This window comes from Chiroxiphia lanceolata, chromosome 11 (genome assembly GCF_009829145.1).
Source record: "Chiroxiphia lanceolata isolate bChiLan1 chromosome 11, bChiLan1.pri, whole genome shotgun sequence".
In the NCBI taxonomy this organism is placed as follows: Eukaryota; Metazoa; Chordata; class Aves; order Passeriformes; family Pipridae; genus Chiroxiphia; species Chiroxiphia lanceolata.
This window is the reverse complement of record NC_045647.1, coordinates 14,912,531-14,928,920: the sequence shown is the minus strand read 5'-3', so window position 1 is coordinate 14,928,920 and position 16,390 is coordinate 14,912,531. Positions and strand designations below refer to the sequence as shown.

Here is a 16,390-nt window from a genome sequence, read left to right as displayed (position 1 = left end):
CAGTGCCACTCGGGGTCCCTGGGTGATCCTGGGTGCTACACGGTGCTGGAGACTCTTGGGTGCTGTGGGTCCCTGGGTTCCCTTTGGAGCTGAGGGGTGCTAGGGGTCTCCAGATGACCCTTGGCACTGGGGAGACTGGGGGACTTTGGGTGCCCCTTGGTGCTGGAAATCCCTGGTACCCCTTTGGAGCTGAGGGGTGCTAGGGGTTCCCTTGAGTGCTGGGGTGTCCTAGATATCCTTTGGAGCTGGGGGGTGCTGGGGGGGTCCCTTGGGTGCTTCTCGGTGTCCATGAGTGCACTGCGGAGCTGGGGGATGCTGGAAGTCTCCAGGAACCCCTTGGTTCTGGGAATCTCTGGTACCCCTTTGGAGCTATGGGGTGCTAGGGGTTCCCTTGAGTGCTGGGTTGTCCTAGATATCCTTTGGAGCTGGGGGGTGCTGGGGGGGTCCCTTGGGTGCTTCTGGGTGCCCATGAGTGCACCACGGAGCTGGGGGATGCTGGAAGTCTCCAGGAACCCCTTGGAGCTGGGAGTCCCTTGGGTGTGGGGTGCCCATGGGTGCTCCCTGGATCTGGGGGTCCTTGCAGGCTGCTGGGTACAAAGGGTGCTACATCTCCCTCTGGGCTACAGGTCACTGGGTTCTCCAGGGCACTGGGCATCCCAAGGACTGTGTGATACCAGGGCCTCCTGGTTGCCACCATCCCCTAGCTGCAGAGCCAGGGGGTGGTCATGTGTCCATCCCCACCCTGCAGCCCCCTCAGGGTGGGGCTCAGCCCCAAAGCAGCATCCCAGCTCCATCCCCGAGGGCCCCACCCCTGCTCCCACCTCCCATATACCCAGGGGCTTCTGCTGATCCTGGTGGGATACCAGCCCACCTCGTGTCCCTCTCCCACCCCAGGGCCCCCCCCACCCCACCCACAGAGATGAAGCCCCCCTGCCCACCCCCGTGTCACAAAGGCAGTTTCAGTACGTCGTCGTCTTTTTTTTTTTTTTTCCTTTCTACATTTTATTATTTCAAACCGTGTGAACAATTCGGAAAAACATCCTGTGGGAAAAGCGAGGCCGCAGGCACCGGCTGAAGGGTCCCCCTTGGGCTGGGGGGACAGCGGGGGCCGCTCTGTACAGCGGGCTCTCCTCGCCCAACGCAACGGCTAGACCTAAAAACTAGGCTTAGAAAGAGGGGGGGGGATAGAGGCAGCGGGCAGCACCCCCTGCCCGCCCTCCTGCCCGGGCTGCCCGTTGGGATGGGGGCAGTGAGGCGGGGTGGGGTGCAGACCCTCCCCCCCAAGGCACACGGTTGGGGGGTGGGCTGGCCACGGAGGACGCCGCCACCACGTAGCACTTGATGCTTTTAAATAGTTTGGTAAAAAGGTTTCTTTAAAAAGCAACCTGGCCCCAACCGGTGTGGTGTGGGTTTTTTTGCATGGTTTTGGGTTTGGGTTGTTTTTTCTTTTCCTTTTTTTTTTTTTTTCTTCTTCTTTCTTTTCTGGTTTACTAAAAGGAATGTCATCGGTCGTGTTTGTGGCCAGGTGGGCATCCCCGAGGGGACCCTGTGCCCCCCATGCCAGCAACACTTGCAATGTAAACAGTGAGAAGAGCACCAGGGCTCGGAGTGAATGAAGTGGGGGCTGGAGCGGTTCAGGGGTTACAAACCAAGATTAAAACCTTGTCTTCCCTGGGAAGGGCGACGTCGGCGAGGAGGAGGAGGAGGACAATGGTGGGGGGCAAGCGCGGGTGGCAGGAGGGACATGAGCCTTGCCACCGTGCTGGCACCCAAAAAGTCTCTTTATGGGGTGGGGACGGAGGGATGAATCCAAAGAGAAGCAGGAGTGGGGGGTGGCGTGGTCCTTCCTTTGGGGGTCCTAGGAGAGAGTAGAGGTGAGCAGGGGAGGGTCTGGGTACGGGGGCAGCCTGCGGGTGGCAGGTAGTGCCCAGCCCATCCCCAGAGGATGCTTCATGACCACCCCATTTTGGGGGGGGGCCACCACTGGGATCATCACCCACCTGGGCAGCGCCACACTCAGAAGAGCCCACAGTCCTTCAGGTTGTTTTTGATGATGACGTCGGTGACGGCGTCAAAGACGAACTGCACGTTCTTGGTGTCGGTGGCGCAGGTGAAGTGGGTGTAGATCTCCTTGGTGTCCTTCCGCTTGTTCAGGTCCTCAAATTTGCTCTGGATGTAGCTGGCTGCCTCATCATACTTGTTGGCCCCTGGGGAGGAGGAGACACTGGGCTGCCCCACAGTCGCCCCCGGCACCCACTGCCACTGGCACCAAAGAGTTTTGGGCCTGCCTTGGCTCCCTGTGCTGCCACAGCCACTGCCCCAATACCAAACTGATGCTCCAAAGGCAGAGTGAGCCTCAGCTAATGCCCTAGGGCTGCTGCCCCTCATGTTGTGTCCTCCCACATCTTCCCCCATCCCCTGGGACACTCCAAACACCACTACACCCCACTTGCTGCCCCAACACACTGCTCCTCAACAGGAGAGCCATCTCCATCCCCAACACCTCCTACTACTTGGCCCAATACCCCTGCGAGGAGAACAGGGGGGTACTGCAGGTCCCAGTGGTACCTGTGTACTCGGGGAAGCAGATGGTGAGGGAGCTGTGCACGATCTTCTCCTCAAAGAGGTCCTTCTTGTTGAGGAAAAGGATGATTGACGTGTCTGTGAACCACTTGTTATTGCAGATGCTGTCAAACAGCTTCATGCTCTCGTGCATCCGGTTCTGGCAGGGGAGATGGCAACGTGAGCTGGACAGGGAACCCCAAGCAGCACCTACCCCACTGCTCCCCACCCTGCCACCTCCCATGTTCCTGCCTGCCCAGGCAGGGGATGCCAATGGGCCTGCAAGGCTTGGACCATACTGGCAGCCCGCAGAGGAGGGGGTGCTCCCCCAGTCCCCCAAGGAGGGAATGGCTCACAGCGCTGATTCCTTCTCTGTGACTCACCATCTCCTCATCTTCAGCCAGGACCAGGTCATAGGCACTCAGGGCCACACAGAAAATGATAGCAGTCACCCCCTCGAAGCAGTGGATCCACTTCTTCCGCTCCGAGCGCTGGCCACCCACGTCAAACATCCTGCAGCAGAGAGGTGATGTGGGGATGGGCAGCAGCTCCTGGCCCCACAGCCCTTGCCCCATGCCCTGACTCAGTGTCCCCAGTTGCCCAGAGCAGGAGCAGCACAGGCATGGGCACAGCACAGTGCCTCTGCCCAAGGGTTTTGTCAGTGCTGAAGATCTGCCCTGGCACCTGCTGCCTATCTCAGGGACAGGGCAGTGTCCAGGCTCTTTTCCCAACTGGAGCGGATTCCTGATGTTAGCCAGGGCAGGATCAGGCCACCTTTCCCAGGAGCTGTCAGTGTGATGCTTCCCAGTGACCTGTTCCAGAGTGGGCACTGCTGGGTTTTGCCAGAGACCTTGGACCAAGGGAAGCCAAGTGGCTGCAGGCTCAGCAGGCCTGCAGGAGCACAAGGGCTCAAGGATGATCCCAGTGCACTGTGTGCCTCTCCTGCCACAGGCAGCAGAGGACGCCCTGCCTCCACAGGGAAAAGCACAGCAGCAGCACCATGGCCAAGTTCACTCGAGTTGGCAGGAAGGCTTTCCCACCAGGACTTGCTCCATCCCGCCCCCCCCAAGACCCCCACCACTGCCACCTCCAAAGCACTGCCCTGGCGATGTGTGACCAAGCATCTCCATACCACCAGGGTGGCACAGGGGTCCCTGAGAGCCTCCTGCATTCAGAGAGGACCCCAGCAGATCCTTCTGACATCAGCTCTGTTGCCATGGGACTAAATCCCCTGGGATGTGCACAGTGCCAGCTTTTTGCCTCAGAAACTGGAGCCCTGACTATTTCCCGTAGGTTTCAGTGGAAAGCAACCGCGGGGTGCCAACAGGCAGCAGTGCCAGTGCCTGACCCCAAAACCCCAGCTCCTCCCCAGTGCCCTTCCCACAACGGAAGCAGCGTCACCGCACCGGGAGGACGGATGCCTTCCCCCTTCCCCTCCGTGCCAGAGCCTGGATCCGCCCCTGGGCTGAGCCCTGCAACGCGTTTTTGAGGCTGTTCCAGCTCTTTCAGCGGTTTCCGCTCTCTCTGAGGCAGCAGTTCCCACCATGAGCAAACCCGGGGCAGGGGAACTCGGTGTATGCAGCATGCAACCAGGATCCATCCCAGCATGGGGAGGAAGGGGTTTTTTTTTGCCATGGGAAAGGCAAAAGGGAAAGGGTCGGACATACTTGAAGTGCAGGTCCTTGAAGGTGAAGTGGGTCTCTACGATGCCAGTGGTCTTCACCCTGGTGCGCAGCACATCCTGCTGGGTGGGGATGTAGTCGGCACGGGCTATTCTCTCCAGGTCATTCAGGTAGCTGGGGAGTAAGAGGAAAGGTGCTGTGGGAGCTGGACCGTGGGGCACAACCCACCAAATCCCACACCGTCCCAGACATCCCCTGGCCATCTCCCAGCGTTGTCCATTCAGGGTGGGCAGTGCCTAGCTGGGCAGCACAGTGGGGGCCCCATCTGCACCCCGGGGTCAGCCCACGTCCCTGCCAGACACAGGCAGGGCAGGACACCAGGGGTGGCACGGGACACACAGGACCGAGGGATTGGAGGGCAGTGTGCTGGTGCTGGGAGCCAGGCAGAGGATGCAGCCAGAGCAGAGGGGCTCACCCTCTTCCCCTGGCCGTTTGCACAGGGGGGAAATGGCAAGGGGAAAATATTCAGCGCTATGGCAACCAGCCGCAGCACCGGCGGAAACAATCGATGGCGCCGTGCCATTTATAGTCAAAAACACAAAGGGACGGCGTCCTGGGAGGAAGCGGGAGGCGGGCGGCCAGAGAGACAGGGAGCAGCACAGCGGGGGACTGTGGCCATCCCCGGCCATCGCCTGCCCTGTTGCCCACACAGGCTCCCAGCAGCGGCAGTGGTCGGGTCCCCAAGGCGCAGCGCCCACCGTGACCGTGACAACCAAGAACTGCTGGGGGGGGGATCAAGGCGGGTTTTGATTTTTCCAGCTCACATTGCTTTAATTGGGTTACTGCAAACGGGCTCCTTTAAGCAAATTAGGCTTGTCTTAATTAAGGTATTTGCAGAGTCATAATCTGGTGAAAGCCAGATTACAGCCCGCAAGGCCATAGGGATCCTTGGCTCTGGCAGCAGCACGGCCGCTCGCCAGCTCCTGGGAAACCCTGCAGCGTGCAGGGGCAAGGCCGGGCTGGAGGTGCACCAGGACCCTGCCGTGCATGTGAGGGCGGGGGGCCAGCACGTCGCGGCTGTGGAGCAGCTCAAAAACAGCCGGAAACACAGACAGCCTCCGGCTGACAAAAAAACAGGAAACACCGCGGCAGGGCCCTGCGCTGCGCCAGCGGCTCTCGGACCTTGCGCCAAGCCCCAGGGTGCTGGTGAGCACCACCCCGGCACCCCAAGCTCCTGGAATCCTAAGGCACTGTGGAGGAGGAGGCTGCAGCTGCTGCAGAGGGCTGGGGCACAGGTGGGCTGCGTGCCAGGCACGGCACGGGGCTCCTTATCGCCGGGCTGCCCTCTGCCAGCAGCACAGTGAGCACAACATCATTCCCATGGGATGGGCAGGGCATCAACCACCACACTAGTATCTCTACAGGGCTGGAAATGGGCTGGAGCAACAGCTTGAGGGCACTCCTAATTAATGGTTGTCCAGCCCCCGCCATGCTCCATAACAGCTCTAACAGCAATACACAGTTCATAGACATTGTGCAAATACAGTTGCTCCAACTCTGTGTGTGAGCTGCCAGGTACCTGCCGGGTGTCCCCTGCCCCCAAACCTGCACTCACTGCTGGGAAAATGCCTCAGTGATGGGGCTGAGCAGACAGGAGCCAGGGAGGGCGGGTGTGTGCCCGTCAGGAGGAAGTGAAACCCATGGGTGTTGGGGGAAAGAGCCGCCAGGAGCTTCTCCAGGGTTGGCACTTGCCAGGAGCTTTCCTGCAACCTCTTCCCCACAACGACCTCAGTACAGAAGGGGGACCCAGCAGTGCCACGCAGTAGGGGACAGCTGGGGGTGGGACAGCCCTGGGCTGGCAGCGAGTCCCAAGTGTGCTGGTGGAGCCAGGTTTGGCAGGGTGTTCCTGGCACACCATGAGCTCCCCTGCCACACTTTACCACGAGGGCACTGTGCAAGCTAAACGCAGATTCATCTGTATTGCCCTCTCCAGCAACGGTACATTAGGCAGATTAACTTATTTATTAATCTCTTCAAGGATAAACCCAACCAGATGCATCAATTTATCTACCTAAACACTGGTTTGCTGGATAATGTGCCAGTTTAAAGCCGAGTCTTTTCATATAAAATGAGATAAAAAGAAAAAGAAAAGCCTCTTAAACCTTCTACTCATCCTCTTCAGACCTAAGTGTCCCCAGTGCTTTCCTTGGGGTTTTTTCTTGCCTTCATGGCCCATGAAGGGCGAGGAGGGTGGGCAGGATCCCAGCTGAGTTCATATGAGGGAGTCACTGAGGAGCATCCCCCAGGGAAGGGCAGTGGGCACCGAGCAGTGGAAGGAGGGAGAAGCCCCAGTGCCCCCCCTCCCAGGGGACACAGCACCCCACTAGAGGAGGAAACAGCTTTCGAAACATCCGCCTTCCCAGTTCTGCACGGCTCAGCCCCAGCATCGCGTGGGAAGTGGCAGCACCAGCCCCAAGCCTGGCAATGGAGAACAGAGGCCCCCAGAGGGATTTTCTGCTGCTCGATAAAAGCGCCGTGGTTCACAGGGCCCAGATCAGCCAAGCTGGGGCAGAGGAGCAGGAGTACTCACTAGGCAGCAGAGTCGTTCAGCTGGTACTCTCGGGAGCGGTTGAAACAGGCCTGGACCCCGTTGTCAGCCCACAGCCTCCGGATGACATTGGCCAGGTCCTCCGGCATGATGCCCTGCTCCTCAGCGGTGCAGGAGAGCGCAAACAGCTGCCGAGCATCATCCTGCAGGGAAAAAACAGAGTTTGAGCACTGGCACCGGCTTAGCAAAGTTCACTCTGCTCCAGAGGACCTGACTGGAGCCCAACAGATCCCACATGGACAGCACAGTGGAAGCTCCAGTGGTGGATGGAGATGAGACCCAAGGGAAGCAGTAGGACTCCCACCCCTGCACCCATCAGGGGCTGTGCCAGTGCAGTCACCCATGGGTTATGCTTTGGGTCCTCCCATCCTCAGTGCCAGAGACAGGAGGAGACAGTCATCCAGGGAACAGCAGGGCTTGGGCAGGGCCACTATTAATCCTGGTCCAGCTTTGGGTACATCTGCTTTAGGCCCCAAGAATCCCCATCCCTGCCAGGTGTGGTGAGAGCAGGAGGGAACCCACCGCTCTGGAGGAGTCTCCAAAGTCAATCTGCAGGTTCCCCATGGCCTTGATGATGGCCATGATGGACTGGATGGTGTTGCTGTAGACCACAGCTTTGTACTGCCGGCACTCCTCCTCTGAGTAGCCGTCCTCGTGGATGATCCTGGGGCAGGGGAGAGACACAGACAAGGTCAGCCCTTTGGGGGGCACCCCAGGGTGCTGCTCCCCACCCATGCTCTGTGGCAACACCGATGGAGAGCCTTCCCCAATCGAGGGGACAGGTATAAGGTCTGAGTGGTGTTGGCCACAGCGACAGTGCAGGAACCACTCACTTCATCTGTTTGACAATGGTGCTCTTCCCAGACTCACCGGCACCTGCGGAGAAATGAGAAGGGAAGATGAGGTCCTGCTCAAAGCCAGGGACCCCCACCCGACTGGGACACCCCTCCAGCCCAGGGAGGGAACACGGCAGGTGCCTCAGCCATCGGAGAAGAGCTCCCAGCATTGGTGAGAGTGGATGTTTGGATGGGCGCCAGGAATATCAGGACCAAGAAAGAGGGAGGAAAAGGGGAGCCTGTGGGGGACCTTGCAATAGTTCCTGAGGGGAGAAATGACACCTGTTCTGGGCCAGGAAAATGGCATCGACACACTAACATTTCCCCATGATCCCAGCACACCATAGCCAACTGGATACCCCAGCTTTGGGGAATGCTCACTGCGTGCCCACAGTTGGAGCTGGCAGAGGCCAGGATGCAGGGATGCTCATGTCACCAGGTACGGGCAGGGAACTCGGGAAGAAGCTGCCACCTCCGCCAGCCAGCTTGAGCGATCCCAGCGGGACCAGTCGCCCCCGGGTTGGTTCTTAAATAGCACACACTTCCCAACCTGCCGGGTCCTGTGTCCCAGCTCACTGCAGAGGCAGCTGCCAGCAGAGAAAGCCGATGGCTTTTGGGGTCATTTTGTTTTTCAGCATCCAAACACAGGGTTCCAGAAGTTCAGAGGGACAGCCAGGGTGCCCAAGTTTCCCCCTCCTCCACCCTGTCCCCCTTAGGGATGTCATCCCTACGCAGGAAACGTGCAGCCTGGCCCAGCCCTCCCTCCCCAGGCTGCAAGCAGGGAAGGAGCAAAGTCACCCTGGCTGCAAGAAAGGGGAAGCTGAAAGGGGAAGCTGAAAGGGGCGGTGCATGTCCCTTGTCCCCACGAGATGGATGAGTGCCTGGCTTGTCTTGCTCCGAGACCCTCACCAGCCTCTTTGGCTGGGGACCAGTGTGGTCCTTGCCTCTGGGTGCAGGTCCCAGGGGATCTCCCCAAGCCAAGTCCATTCCTATGTCCTCTTCCTGTCCATTTTCAGTTCATTCCTGTCTCCCCAACACTGCCCTCGGCCACAGAGCTGCCCTTACGGGGGGCCCCAAGGGCTGCACCAGCACAGCTGCAGAGGGGGCAGAGAGATCACAAGGAGGTTAAAAAAAAATTAGAAAAAAAAAAGGAGATTATGCTAAAATTAACTGGCAATAACAGGGCCCGTCATGCCAGCTGGGACATGGCGCAGGGAGTAAACTCCTTCTGCACATGTCCCCAGTCTGAATGCCACCCATGTGATGGGCATGTGCCCCCAGGGACACCACGGCAGCACTGCTCAGGGTACGGAGCACCCTGATGCTGGGGCCACACTGAGGCTATGCAGATCCTGTATTCATTGCCATGAGCACCCTGCTCCATGGTTCCTGTGCCATATGTGTGGAGGGAGAGGCTCTGCTCAGCTCAGAGGTCACCATTCAGCACTACAGGGGCTCTCCGGCACTGCCGACCGATCCTCCTCTGGCGCCCTCAGGATGCTGACGCGGCACCCAGCACAGTCCAGCCAGCGCTCGTGGTCAGTGCTGGCAACTCCTGCCCGGAGCTGGGAGCAGGGGGGAAGGACTCAGCATATCCCTTCATTTTTTCCATTAAATACCTCTGGTTTCTGACACCACCGTGTACCGCTGGGTCAGGCAGCTAGAGCCAGCTGCACTCACCCTGCCCTTCCCTGACGGGTGCCTGGACAGGGAAACTGAGGCACGTGGCAAGCAAGAACCCTGCTTATCAGCATCCCTGGGGTGAGGTGCCAGACAGCCAGACAGCTGTTTCCCGTTCTCCTGCTCTGCCCTATCCTGACATTTGCTCCCTGCCAGGAGGGAACAATTCCCCTGGGACCTCCTGCCTGCAGGAGGGACAGTCACAGGGTGACCATCACCAAGGCTGACTATTTCCTCACAAACTTCCCCAGCGTCTCCCAGCTTCTCCCCTGCTCCATGAGGAAGGTGGCCATGCTGTTTCCCCCTGTTTCAAGTCAGCACCTCTGCCTGCCACCAGGAGCTCACCTAGCACAAGAGCCTGTGCACTTGCATTGAGCAGGAATTTGGGTCTTAATTAATACCCTCCCTCCCCTGTGGGGAACCCTCCACAGCCCCCCCCCGGTGAGGGCAGCAGAGGGGAAGGGTTTCCAATCCCCGGAAAATCCCAGCTGCCGCCCATTCAGCCCCAAAACAATTCCTGGGCTGGAAGCCAACAGCCGGCTTCCACCCTCAAGCCCAGCCCAGGCAGGACGAGGCACTGTCGAAGGGGCTTTGCCTCCTCCAGACCCCCCAGGCACCATCAGGGAGGACAGAGAGACCCCCCCCTACCACCATGGCCTGACCCCACAGCTATGCTCCCTCCAGCCCTCCTCTCTGCCAGGAGCAGGCAGTTCCCAGGGCAGAGCCTGGCAAAACAGGAGAGCTCTCTCTAGAGCTCATTTCCTCCTTTTTTTGTTAAAAATAATCTTCAAAACTTAAAATAAGCAAGCAGCTGCCCAGCTCCAGAACACCCTGCTGATCAACTGGCAAAAAGTTTATTGAGCCAACATATATATTTTGCAGCCCACGATTTACGACGCTTTCTGGGCAGTAGATATTTAATGCAATATACGCACATAGTTCTGGGCAGCACATATGTAATCCCTATATTTTAGGAGCTGGCCACAGGTTTCAGGATCCACCTCATCCTGCATCACCAAGAGCGGATTTTCCATTTTTCCACACGGCACCATCACGTTCTGTGCCTTCAAATATCCAGGCATGGATGGAAGCGATGCACAGCTGGAAAATTTGCCTTATTACGGGGGAAAAACTGGAATTCAATCCACCAGTGGGTCCGGAGCCATCTCCATCCCCAGCAGCTGAAGCCCCATTCCCAGATGCTGTCCCGGCAAGTTTTCCCAGCCTGGCAAACAGCAGCTATTATTTGAGCATGGATTTACTGATAGGTTTTAGTTCTGGACAAACACACCAATCCCTTTCCCTGCAGGACAGACAGATGGCTGAAGAGAGGGATGGCTGCAGAGCCCACCCCCCTCAGCACCTGTAGGGTCCCCATCATCAGATGGGACTGTCAAAGGGGTGTCTTAAAAGCAGAGTTACCCTAAAGACTCAAAAACTAACAATAAAAAGAGATTCCCCTCAGCATTTTCCTTCCTACCCAAAATAGATGGAAAATTGCTGTAAAAATAATCACATTTTTTTAAAACCCCACGGTGACATAGGGCGTTTTTCCCAAGGGCCGTCCCATTCCAGCACAGGGCTGGCTGCTTCCCAGAAGGAGCCTGTGCATCAACAGCTGGTGGATGCCACGTCCCCAGGCAGGACCTCAAAAAACTGGGGGGCACCAGGGAGGCACAGACCTCCCTGTCCAAGGCAGCTGATGGAGATGCGGAAAAAAAAAAAATAACAAAAATAAATAAAATAGAAATAAACTGGCAGCAGGAAGGATGCTCGGAGCACACAGGGAGGAGGTGGGCTGGCTATGGTTTCCCAGGGGGAGCATGGAAAATGCCAACAAGGCCTGCCGGTGTTCGCAAGCTGGACAAAACTACCCTTGTGCCGGGCTTTTTCCAGGAATCCTGGAACTTTGCTGCTCAGTTTCTGACCCTGCCACAGCCAGAGCGGTCCCTCTCCCCCTCCGCTGAGTGCCCCCAGGCCTGGGTGCCAGCCATGCCATCCCCTCCATGCTGCCCTGACGGGATGGGGGCTCACCCGCTGGCACCCAAATCCCCCCGCCTGAGTTTTCCACCAAGGGGATGGAGGATTACTCAGCTCCCCCCTGCTCCGGTGATTCAACTAGTCTCCAGCCCGGAAACCTGTGCTCCGGGCCTGGAGCAGGAAACCCGGTGGCTGCGGAAAGGCCAGGCCAGCCCTGGCTATAAACAGTGCTTGGGGACACCGTGATCCCAGCACTTACCAACACCCACAGTGGGTGGGCTCAGACCATGGGAGATCTTCTTCCATAAAGCTATATATATATAGGCAAAGCAATATATATATATATACATTTTTTGATATACATAAATCAATGTATATATTGCTCCATACAAAAGAGCAATGTGTGTATACATATATATATATACACAAAATGCAATTTATATATATTTTAAAATAGAAAATATATTTCTAATGAGTATGTGAAAATGTATGTAAAATATATACATATAAGCCTGCTGCTTCCCCTGGGCAAAGCCTAAGTGCTCATCTTGGAGCAGAGGGCAGCTGCCTGCCCCTGGGACTTCACCACTGGGGGCATGAGAGTGACTCATCCCAGGGCTTGGGTGTCAGGGTCCTTCCTCCCATCCCATCCCACCCCAACCCATCCCAAGTCCATACACCAGTTCCAGGGGGTTGGATGTGGGGTCCCCTCTGGATCTAACAGCACTGAGTTTTTCCCTGTTCACCATGACACCTCATGGTCCGTGGTCACAAACACCACTGGGGCTCCCAGTGTTCCCAGTGAAGGCAACACAGCCCATCACCCAGGGCTGGGGCAGGAGGAAGGACAGAAACAACTCCCCAAGACAGGATGAAGCACAACAAACCAGGCGGCTCGTACGGAACTCAGGGCAGTGCCGGGGCCACACAGCCTCTGAAAGTCACAGCTGGTCCCTCCCTTCCTCTATTTTTATGCAAGCCTAAAAAAAAAAAACCCAACAAAGTGGCTTCCGAGCCCTGCCCTGGCCGCCCTTGCCCTGGCCACGGCTGGAACAGGCAGCTCCTGCGTGACGTCCTCCGGTGCCACTGCGCCAGGGGGGTGCGAGGGCAGCGTCCTCGTCCTGGGGTCTGCACCTGCAGCACTGCAAACCTCTGGGGATCGACATGACCAACCCACCAGCGCCTTCCCCGTCTCTAGTGCAGCTGAGAAATCCTTTTGCTTTCCTAAAGCTCCGAAGATAAGGGATAAGAGAGTTTGAACACGGTGATCGCTTGCCTGCTGCCAATCCTGCATCCCGCCCAGAGCATCCCAGCTCCCAGAGGCAGGGAGGTGGGATGGTCAGAACACAACCTCCAGAAGGAGGTTGTGGCTTCAGGGGTTTGAGTCCTGGTGATGCCCAGAAGCCAACAGTGGCACCAGGAGGTGCTAGAAATGCTGCTGCACGAGGCAGATGCTCCAGGTGCTTTCAGTTGTTGGTGGCAGCTCCTGGCCTTTCCCAGCACCAAAACCTTGGGAGACTGCAGGTTTCCAGTGGCAGGGAGGGGGACATTGCTTTGTTTGTGGGGAATTGCTTCGTCTGGGGAGGATCACTTTGTCTGGGTCTTCCTGTCAGACACTGGAGCTTCAAACTTTCCAGCACACAATGTGTTTGCCAGCAGAGGAAAACCTGCAGACATCGAGAGGTGCCACGGCAGGAATGGTGCTGCGTCCATGCCTGCAGAGTCGCACTCCATTGCGAGGGGTCCTGCACCAACAGTGTGTCCATCCCTCTCCAGCTCACTGCCACAGCACAGGAAAGGCAGAAGCAGGCTCACCACACACAGGGCACGGCACAGAGCCAAGGCAGCTGCACCAGTCAGCCCCAAGCCCTCCATGGTCCTACAGTCACGATGCCACTGCCGCACACCGAGATCGTCACCCTCTGCTCACACCACGTCCTGCCGGCAGCGGTGTCCCAGCTCCAAGCCTTGGCTGCAGGACAGCACAGGTTGCCAGCAAAAAACATGCCACACTTGGAAGAGGCATCTCCTTCTCATGCCGCAGGTTGATGCAGCACAAAGGGTAAAGCTGTTTTTCTCCTTAGCTTTTGCCCCTCCCTTTTCCTGAAGGAGGCAGGAGGGCTGCAGCCCCCAGGGAGGACTATGGAGCTCTGCCTTGCTGAATGCAACCAGGAGCTGTGGGGTTGACCAAAAAGCGCCCACCTGGCCTCATGTGAGGCCTTGGGTCTCCTCAAAGCTTCCCCTGACCATAGGGGAAAAAAATAAGCCATAGGAAGGGTGAGCAGTAGGGTAGTGGGAGCACCCCCTGGCACTGTGGTCCCACCGAAGGGGTTCTTGCAGAGCTGGGGGATGTTACAAGCAGCAGCCTCCTGGGTGGAAGGGCAGTGCTGGCCACACCTCCCCAGCCACTCCCTGACCAGCTTGGAAGGATTTCCAGCCATGGCTGGGCTCAGAAATGGGCACTGATGACCCAAGGCTCTGATGCTATTGACACCTCAACAGCTTCAAGGGGAAGGGAAAAAAACCTTAGAAAATGTACAGAAAGAGCCACTGAGCTCTATTTTTGGCTTTAGAAACCAGCTGAGTTCAGAAATGCTGCTCACAAATGCAGGCCCCAGCAGAAGGGAGTGTGGATATCCTCCTCCTCCTCCTGCCTCCCCTTCGGGACAGACCCAGGAAAGGACGTCAGCGAGTCAGCCCAGACCATGATCCCTGCTCTCTGGCAAGCCCCTAACCACCCCTTGGTGATGCTCAGTGCCACTAGAGTGATGCTTCCCACCTCAGACAGTCCCAGGAGCCTCCCATAGGAGGTTCCAAATCCCCTGGCCAACTACAATCCCCATTACTTCCCAGTAAGAGGAGAGGAGAGGAGCCAAGCCAGCAGCAAGGCCAGCACGGGAGCAGCTCACGGCAAAGGGGGACCATGTGTTTCCCCACCATTCCGCAAACCCCACGGGGGGTTTCACTTCCCTCACTCTTTCCCCCCCCCCCAAAAAGAAGTGGGGCAGAGAGTGTGCCTAACCAGTGAGCCCCCCAACAGCACAGACCCCCACCAAAAACCCCCACGACAGGTCCTGCTACCAGCACAGCTCACGCCAAGGCAAAAACAAAATCAGAATTAAACAAAACAAAAACACGCGAGGCGTTCTGATAAAGGAGCGTTTCGAGGTGTTAATTACGTATTTCTCAAGGCAGGCAGGGGCTGAGCAAATAAAGGGCTGCCGGATTTCGGCGTGACTTCCTGCTGCCGGCAGCTTCCTCTGCCGACGGCGATGAACCCAAAAGACGTTTTCTGCCAGGGATCCCTCTGCCCATCCCACAGCCCCACGGTGCCGTGGGAGCCCCGCGCGCTCCCACCTCACACCTGGAGCGGGGCTCTCCCTGGGAATTTTGTAAAGGGAATAAACAGCTCAACTGGGAGTCATTAGAAGAAATAATAAATTAAAATAACGAAGTGGCTGCCTTGCCCGCAGGCTCAGGGCAGGGCTGTGAACGCCCACGGGAGCATCGCTGGGCTGCTTTGAAGAACGCAAGCGGCCCGTTATCAGCACCAAAATCGAGTGTCCGTGGGGCACAGAGCCCCTGGGCTGTGGGGGTCCTGCCCACCATGGGCAGTGGCTTGAGCCTCCCGCTACCCACAGAAAGGGGAGGTGATGGAGGGGCTCAGGCCTTTCCCAGTGCCCCAGAGGGGGGAGGTACAGGGCAGCGGGTGCCTGTCAACCCCATTACCTCCACCACAGCTAACCTGAGGCCAGGGTGAGAGGAGCCCACAGAGGAACTCCCCAGCACAGCCGGGCAGCTGGGGGTCCTGGGCAGGCAGGACAGGGTGCCTGGGCTTGCAGGGCCTTTGCTGGGGAAGGTCCATCCAACAGGAGGGTGGGGATGCCCCTGCCTGTGTCCCGAAAGTTTGTGCCCAGGCTGGACTGGGCTGGGGGAACAGTACAGTAGTGGGGAGGCAGCCACTTCTGGGGGGAAATCCCCAGCCCAGGGTGGGGTGGCACCCACTCCCAAGGGACATCCAAGGCTTGCTGTGTGGCAAGCACTCCACTCCCAGGGAGATCCCCAAAGTCTGAAGTGGGGCTGGCATCTTGTTTGCAGAGGGGTGGGGAAGGCATCCCACCGCAGAGGGGATCCCCAGGGTCTGCTGGGGGGGCAGCACCGCACTCCTGGGGGGGATCCCCAAGGCCTGCTGCGAGGCCAGCACCCCACTGGGGGGGGGGGTGTGACCCGGAAGCCTGGGGCGGGGCAGGCCCCCCGCTCCCTGGGGGATCCCCGGGGCCCGAGAGGAAGCCGACAGCCCACTGAGGGGGGACCCCGCAGCCTGGGCTGGGGCCAGCATCCCACTCATGGGGGATCCCCGGGGCGGGGCGGGGCGGGCGCCCCCGGCGCTGGTACCCAGGGACGCTCCGGGGCAACGCGGGGCGGAGGCGGCGGATCCGCTCGGTTCCGGCAGGACCGGGCCGGGCCAGGCCGGGCGGGGAAGCCAAGTGGGGAGGTGGGGGGTTTCGGGGGGGGCGGGCCCCGGGGTGGGGGGGGAGGTCTCACCGAGCAGCAGCAGCTTCACCTCCCGCGCCGCCTTCTCGCCGTCCTCCCGCAGGTTCTTGTCGATCATGCGGGAGCGCTCGGCGGCCGCCTTGTCCTCGGCGCTCACGGTGCAGCCCATGGCGGCGGCGGCGGCGGCTGCTGCGCGCGCCCGCGGCTCTGCCGGCCCGGCCCGCCCCGACAGGCCCCGCCCCTGCGCGCGCCCTCGGGGGCGGGGCACGGGGCGGGGCCAGAAGGGCGGGGCGCTGGTGGGGCGGGCCCGAGGGGGCGGGGCCTCGCGCCCGCCGGAGCGCGGGCCCCCGCGTGGCAATGGCGGGAAACGGCGCGGCGGGGACATGGGGACGGGAATTGAGGAGGGACACGGTGTGTGAAGGGACAGGAGTGGGGCAGGACACGGTGTGTGAAGGGACAGACGTGGCGGGGGTGATGGAGTCTGGGTGCTGCATTTTGGGGCTGGGGCCCTTTGGATGCAGAGCAATAGGTGCAGCCTTAGGGGTGCAGCGGTGTGGGTGATGCTGTGTCTCAGGGCCACCTTCTGCGGGGACACGGTGTCATAGGGT

General features: G+C 59.0%; 1 protein-coding gene across 1 annotated transcript; it reads right to left on the bottom strand.

Annotated features, from left to right (window-relative positions):
* Positions 1–1,000: 1,000 nt before the first annotated feature.
* On the bottom strand, positions 1,001–16,011 carry GNAI2 (G protein subunit alpha i2). Its single transcript, XM_032698743.1, has 9 exons — positions 15,834–16,011; positions 7,626–7,668; positions 7,315–7,456; positions 6,775–6,935; positions 4,230–4,358; positions 2,946–3,075; positions 2,569–2,722; positions 2,001–2,207; positions 1,001–1,858 (listed from the first exon to the last, which is right to left on the bottom strand). Exons 1-8 carry the CDS (start codon positions 15,949–15,951, stop codon positions 2,017–2,019), a joined length of 1,068 nt encoding a protein of 355 aa, XP_032554634.1. The 5' UTR covers positions 15,952–16,011; the 3' UTR covers positions 1,001–1,858; positions 2,001–2,016.
* Positions 16,012–16,390: the final 379 nt, after the last annotated feature.

Excerpts from the sequence above, each read along its gene's own strand:
- GNAI2 (XM_032698743.1), bottom strand. The coding sequence starts at position 15,951 with ATGGGCTGCACCGTGAGCGCCGAGGACAAGGCGGCCGCCGAGCGCTCC. Across the intron at positions 4,359-6,774 it reads CTGAACGACTCTGCTGCCTA|CTACCTGAATGACCTGGAGA; the intron begins GTGAGTACTCCT and ends CTTACTCCCCAG. Across the intron at positions 2,723-2,945 it reads TGGCTGAAGATGAGGAGATG|AACCGGATGCACGAGAGCAT; the intron begins GTGAGTCACAGA and ends CTCCCCTGCCAG.